Raw genomic sequence first — 6,876 nt, 5'->3', positions numbered from 1 at the left:
CCTTAAAACTTGTCCTCCAGTTGACTAACACCCGTGTACCTACTTGCTTGCTAGGTGAACGGGACAGTAGGTGTAAGGAAACACTTCCAGTGTTTCCACTATTGCCGGAGATGGAATCACGGACACTGTGTGAGGCGAAAGCGTTGCTTACCAGGCAACCACGAATATATTTAGGGTGCAGGTTTACAAGACATTCTCCATCTCTCGCTGGGTTCGTGGCTCTTTAGTGCCTGCCCTTTCAGAAGGTTCCTTTATGCAGGTGACCCAAGAAATCACAGCTATCCTATCATTCCTCGGATCAAGCCTCTTTATTTTCCATTCCACGGACGCTGTGTGACCCCCAATGGGTTTAATTTAATTATGATGCTTAGGTATTGAATGCTTTGGTTCTCGTCGCATCCACAAGGACAAAGACAAACTGTACTTATGTTAGTGGAAAGATAAATAGCCCCAGGAATGTTATGTAAAAAGACACATGTGCAACTAATGCGACATTTTACTGTGGCAACGTTTTGCTCTCCAGGAGCTTTGTCATCCCGTTATGTAATGGCTTGACAAAGCCCCTGGAGAGCGAAACGTTGCCACAATAAAAATGTCGCATTAACTGCACATGTGTCCTTTTACCTAACATATTGTAGGTTATTTTACCAACATTATTACAATCCCCGGAACATTATGGTGCGTAGATGTTCTTAGCTAATACTGAACATTTGGATTTGTCCGGGTTGATAATTCAGAGAGTGGAATTGCGTCACCCTCGAAGGATCTGAGAAATACATGATGACTACCAAAGAGTCGCCGAGCATCCATAAATACTGAAACATAAGTTAGATTTTCTTCATATTTTTAACCCGGAGAGTTAGCCATCCAGGATAACTCAATAAAGTCCGCGCGTCACATCTAGTATCACTCTTGATTCTGTACTCCAGGTAGAGTTAAAAATAATTATATGCACTCTGATGATCTCTGTGCGTTACCATATTTCATAAAAATCACAACTAGGTCTTTTGCACTTCCCTTACTCTGTCAATACAATGTCAAAAGAATGGCACAACAGTTGTGGTATAGCGGTCAATCTCTGCCCCATAGAGTGGGTAGCGGATGCTCCAATCAGTTTCAGCTGGTCACCCCGATGTGCCTTCCCCCGTGAGTATAACTAACTTAAAATTCTATAAAACCTCCATTTGCCATTGTTATTGTATTTACCTATTTGTAATTACATGTATAAAATTATTTAAAATTGTCTTTTTGTCACACTGGGAAAAATAAGTGATGTTGCAGGGCATATATAGGAGGAATTCCGATCCCGTTAAGTGCTAGAAGTTAAGTAAGGGTATAACCTATTTCAAGAAGAGATAGGTTATCTTCGCGTGATAGGTCACCCTGCTTGGGAAATACCCTTGTTTTGTAGGATCAGTCGACGATAATGAAAAAGGCTGACTCAGTACTGTACATCACCAGAAATTGTTGAAAATGGTGAAAAATACCGACAAGTTAAAGATTTAAGACTTATGTTTATTTCATCTTCATTTCATTACTACTGCTCTCTCTGTATTTAACTGAAGAAGCCTACTATGTAGGCGAAACGTTTCATCAATGAAGATACCCAACTGTTGCATATATGTCTTAATCATCATCAACCAGAAACCATAATTAAATAATGTTTTAGGTATTTTTTTAAAATGCTGCATACATTCTCTGTCGCACTATTAGACTTGTAGGTTTACACGTCCGTCAAGGAAACACGACATAAAAGAAAAAAAATATCTGATATATTTCAACTTTTAATGTAATAAGTATGGCACAGATGTGTCGAATTAACAATAAACAACATTTCATCCCTAAGCCAGCAAGGATAATAAAAATATAAAAGTGAATGGTGTTTGATACTAGGTTATTGAAGGAGACTTCTAATTGTATTGAGGGAGGTGCGTATTGTGTTAGAGGTGCGTATTGTGTTGGGGAGGTGCGTATTGTGTTGGAGAAGTGCGTATTGCATTGGGGAGGTGCGTATTGTGTTGGAGAGGGGCGTATTGTATTGGGGAGGTGCGTATTGTGTTAGAGGTGCGTATTGTGTTGGGGAGGTGCGTATTGTGTTGAAGAAGTGCGTATTGCATTGGGGAGGTGCGTATTGTGTTGGAGAGGGGCGTATTGTATTGGGGAGGTGCGTATATAAATATATATATATATATATATATATATATATATATATATATATATATATATATATATATATATATATATATATATATATATATATACATATAATATGTGACTTCTGTGTTAAAGCGGTGCGTACTGTGAAAAGGAGGTGTATTGCAGCTGCGTATAGTGTTAGGGAGATTAGTATTGTTCTGGATGGTGCGAATAATGTTAAGGAAGGTTCGTATATATTAGATCATCGGCTGTGGAAGTGGGCATTTAAGCATACTGGGGTGGAGAAGGTTTGTAAGGTGCTGGAGGAGGGTAGGAGGGATTGTGTGCTGGGTACTGGGCTTCTCCCTCGTAGGTGACCACAGCCTCCAGACCATCGCCGTTGTCCACGTAGTTGACGGTCTGCTTGCGGCCGTCAGGGAGGTCCACTGAGTAGCTGCCCTCGGTCTTGTAGCCGTCGCGGACCTCAGAGTGACCGAAGTTAGAGCCTGAGTAGCCATCCTTAACACCGTAGTTGTAGGTGTACTGGGGAGGAACCTGTAAAATGCCAGGGAATTATTAAAATGATAATCCTCTACGTCTACTGAGAAGGAACCTGTAAAAAAAACTGAGAATTATTAATGAGCCTCTACGAAGAAGCCAATAAAATCCCTAGCAATTATTAAATAACAATTTTCTTCATACTGATGCCAGAATCAATGAAGAACAGGTTAAAATAAGGATCTCTTGATCCAAGAACAGCTACACACATTACAACCACATTATATCCTTTCAGGTAACAGTGCCCATAAGTTCTGTGAAGATATCTAAAGTATATAGGCGAATCTAACTCCGCAGATAGATTCAGAAATGTTTCCTCACTTTCCACGTGATCTCTCGTATTTTTTTTAATGTTTTTTTTTCTGCAGAGGATCTGGAAGTGTTTCCATTACATTAGCTCTGTAACTAGAGCAAATTTCTATACACAATACAAACATTTATTCATTACTTAGCACGTATCAGATGAACCAGTAAAAATGTAGCAATTATCTCCGTTTAGAAGAGTGTGTCCTGTTTGTGTGTTGATCAGAGCTAGAGGAATGTATGACATGAGATACAAGTGGTATTTATACTGACTCCTTGATGCGTGTGTATACTCATGAGGAATCGGCCATCTTACAAATAAGAAATCGAATATACATCATTGATCAACACGATACAGTGTCACTCAGACTCGTCCATCGCTTTACATATGTAACGGAACTAAACCGGGCACCGTAATAAGAAAGGCGCATTAGGAAAGACATGATTACGACGTATACTCCGAGAATTCAACAGAACTTCGAAGGAAGGGTCTGGAGACAAGGGAGCATTGATGGATGAACAAACACGCGCATCAATTTGAGCAGTGCGAAATATAATGTACACAAATACTTACGTCTGGATAGGTTTCGACAGGGGCATGGTAGCTTGGAGGAGGGTACTGTGCTGGGCCTGGATATGACGGAGGGAGCTCACCCAACACAACCGCAGCGCAGTAGGCGATAACAAGGACAGCTAACTGCAACGTAAAGAAAACTATACGATCAAGAAAGCGATTGCCTTAATCAACACTGCAACACAAAATGAATCAAAGGCACACAAAAAGAGTAAGTATTATTTAGCGACGTTTCCCCAGCGATGGAGGCTTTGTCAAATATTTGACGAAACTCTACAGCGGGTGGAAAGTTATTCAATAAAAGGCTTACTCTGCTTATGAGTCTCTGATTCACCATTTGTCAACTTTAGCCATTTACTACCCACTGCAACATAAACCGAACCAATGTGAAGTTTGACTGGATCGCAGCTCAGATATGTCAGGGATAACTCGAGCAGCAGATGGAACTGTAGGCAATGTTTACCTTGGGCGACATGGCTGGTTACTGGTGCTGACAGGCGGGTGGTTGCTATATTTATACTCATCACCGGCGACTTTCTATTACTGCGGGGAAATGTCCAGTTTCCACGCTTTCCTCTCAGCTCCCTCAATCCCTCCATGTCTCCTCTCTTAGAAGCGTGGGAGAGAGAAGGTGAAGTACTTGAACGTCGGTAAATTATGAGTCGCTATTCTCTTTCTCATAATACTTTTCAATTTTGGTTAACAGGGTACGCATTAGTCTCAGAGCTGGATAGGCAGAGAGTTTTACTGGAAATTACTTAAGAACGTAAATAACGAGGCAGCACTCCTTTGTGTATGTGTAATTTTATGTTGTAGTGTGTGTGTACATTTGTCACAGCGTAAGTTTAAGAGAGAGAGAGAGAGAGAGAGAGAGAGAGAGAGAGAGAGAGAGAGAGAGAGAGAGAGAGAGAGACAGAGAGAGAGAGAGAAAGAGACAGAGAGAGAGAGAGAAAGAGAGACAGAGAGAGAGAGAGAGAGAGAGATAGTGAGAGCGTGTGTGTGTGTACTCAACTAGTTGTGGTTGCAGGGTTCGAATCTCAGTTCCTGGCCCCATCTCTTCACTGGCCGCTACTCGGTAGCGTGTGTGTGTGTGTGTATTCACCTAATTGTACTCACCTAATTGTGGATGCAGGAGTCGAGACACAGCTCCTGGCCCCGCCTCTTCACTGATCGCTACTTCACTGATGTGTGTGTGTGTGTGTGTGTGTGTGTGTGTGTGTGTGTGTGTGTGTGTGTGAACTCACCTAATTGTACTCACCTAATTGTGTTGCAGGGGTCGAGACTCAGCTCCTGGCCCCGCCTCTTCACTGATTGCTACTAGGTCCTCTCTCTCTCTGCTTCCTGAGCTTTATCATACCTCTTCTTAAAACTATGTGTGGTTCCTGCCTTCACTACTTCACTTGCTAGGCTATTCCACTTCCTGACGACTCTATGACTGAAGAAATACTTCCTAACGTCCCTGTGACTCGTCTGAGTCTTCAGCTTCCAGTTGTGACCCCTTGTTCCTGTGTCTACTCTCTAGAACATCCTATCTCTGTCCACCTTGTCTATTCCCCGCAATATCTTGTATGTCGTTATCATGTCTCCCCTGACCCTTCTGTCCTCCAGTGTCGTCAGTCCGATTTCCCTCAACCTTTCCTCGTACGACATTCCCCTGAGCTCTGGGACTAGCCTTGTTGCAAACCTTTGCACTTTCTCTAACTTCTTGACGTGCTTGACCAGGTGTGGGTTCCAGACTGGTGCTGCATACTCCAGTATGGGCCTAACATACACAGTGTACAGTGTCTTGAACGATTCCTTATTAAGGTATCGGAACGCTATTCTCAGGTTTGCCAGGCGCCCGTATGCTGCAGCAGTTATTTGGTTGATGTGTGCCTCCGGTGACGTGCTCGGTGTTATGGTCACCCCGAGGTCTTTCTCCCTGAGTGAGGTCTGTAGTCTTTGTCCACCTAGCCTATACTCTGTCTGCGGTCTTCTTTGCCCCTCCCCAATCTTCATGACTTTGCATTTGGCAGGATTGAATTCGAGAAGCCAGTTTCTGGACCACATGTCCAGAGTGTCCAGGTCTCTTTGCAGTCCTGCCTCATCCTCATCCGATTTAATTCTTCTCATCAACTTCACATCATCTGCGAATAGGGACACTTCAGAGTCTATTCCTTCCATCATGTCGTTCACATATATCAAAAATAGCACTGGTCCTAGAACTGACCCCTGTGGGACCCCGCTCGTCACAGGCACCCACTGTGATACCTCTTCATGTACCATGACTCGTTGCTGCCCCCCTGTCAGGTATTCCCTTATCCATTGCAGTGCCCTCCCTGTTACATGCACCTGATCCTCCAGCTTCTGCACTAATCTCTTGTGGGCAACTGTGTCAAAGGCCTTCCTGCAGTCTAGGAAAACGCAACCAACCCACCCCTCTCTCTCATGTCTTACTTCTGTTACCTTGTCATAAAACTCCAGGAGGTTTGTGATACAAGATTTGCCTTCCATGAACCCATGCTGGTTTTCATTTATAATCTTGTTCCGTTCCAGGTGTTCGACCACTCTCCTCCTGATAATCTTCTCCATGACTTTGCACACAATACATGTCAGAGACACAGGTCTGTAGTTTAGCGCCTCGTTTCTGTTTCCTTTCTTAAATATGGGGACTACATTTGCTGTCTTCCATTTCTCAGGTAGTTGCCCAGTTTCAAGGGATGTGTTGAAGATTGTGGTTAGAGGCACGCACAGCATCTCTGCTCCTTTTTTAAGGACCCATGGGGAGATGTTGTCCGGTCCCATCGCCTTTGAGGTATCAAGGTCACTTAGCAGCTTCTTCACCTCCTCCTCGGTTGTTCGTATGTCATCCAACACTTGTTGGTATATTCCCTCTTGATGTTCCCTTCTGTGCTGCCTTCCCACAGCCCTTCCTGTCTCTACTGTAAACACTTCCTTAAATCTCCTGTTTATCTCCTCACATACCTCCTGATCATTTCTGGTGAGTTCTCCCCCTTCTGTCCTTAATCTGATCACCTGGTCTTTGACTGTTGTCTTCCTCCTGATGTGGCTATACAACAGTTTCGGGTCAGTCTTGATTTTCGATGCTATGTCCTTTTCATACTGTTGGTGGGCCTCCCTCCTTACCTGTGCGTACTCGTTCCTGGCTCTGTGACTGATCTCCCTATTTTCGTGTGTTCTCTGCCTTCTGTACTTTTTCCATTCTCTATTGCACTTTGTTTTTGCCTCCTTACACCGTCGGGTAAACCAGGGGCTCGTTCTGGTCTTCCCGTTGTTTCTGTTGCCCTTGGGAATAAACCTTTCCA

General features: G+C 43.4%; 1 protein-coding gene across 1 annotated transcript; it reads right to left on the bottom strand.

Moving 5' to 3' along the window:
- Window positions 1–2,255: 2,255 nt before the first annotated feature.
- Window positions 2,256–4,063, bottom strand: LOC128692242 (larval cuticle protein A2B-like). The gene is made up of 3 exons (XM_053781318.2): window positions 4,035–4,063; window positions 3,572–3,694; window positions 2,256–2,691 (listed from the first exon to the last, which is right to left on the bottom strand). The coding sequence occupies exons 1-3, from the start codon at window positions 4,044–4,046 to the stop codon at window positions 2,422–2,424; spliced, it is 405 nt and encodes a 134-aa protein (XP_053637293.2). The 5' UTR covers window positions 4,047–4,063; the 3' UTR covers window positions 2,256–2,421.
- Between the last annotated feature and the right edge of the window lie 2,813 nt (window positions 4,064–6,876).

The sequence above is a fragment of the Cherax quadricarinatus genome, chromosome 53 (genome assembly GCF_038502225.1).
Source record: "Cherax quadricarinatus isolate ZL_2023a chromosome 53, ASM3850222v1, whole genome shotgun sequence".
Lineage (NCBI taxonomy): Eukaryota > Metazoa > Arthropoda > Malacostraca > Decapoda > Parastacidae > Cherax > Cherax quadricarinatus.
Note: the sequence above shows the minus strand (reverse complement) of the source record. Positions and strands in the feature narration are given on the sequence as shown.

Excerpts from the sequence above, each read along its gene's own strand:
- LOC128692242 (XM_053781318.2), bottom strand. Across the intron at positions 2,692-3,571 it reads CTGTCGAAACCTATCCAGAC|GTTCCTCCCCAGTACACCTA; the intron begins GTAAGTATTTGT and ends GGCATTTTACAG.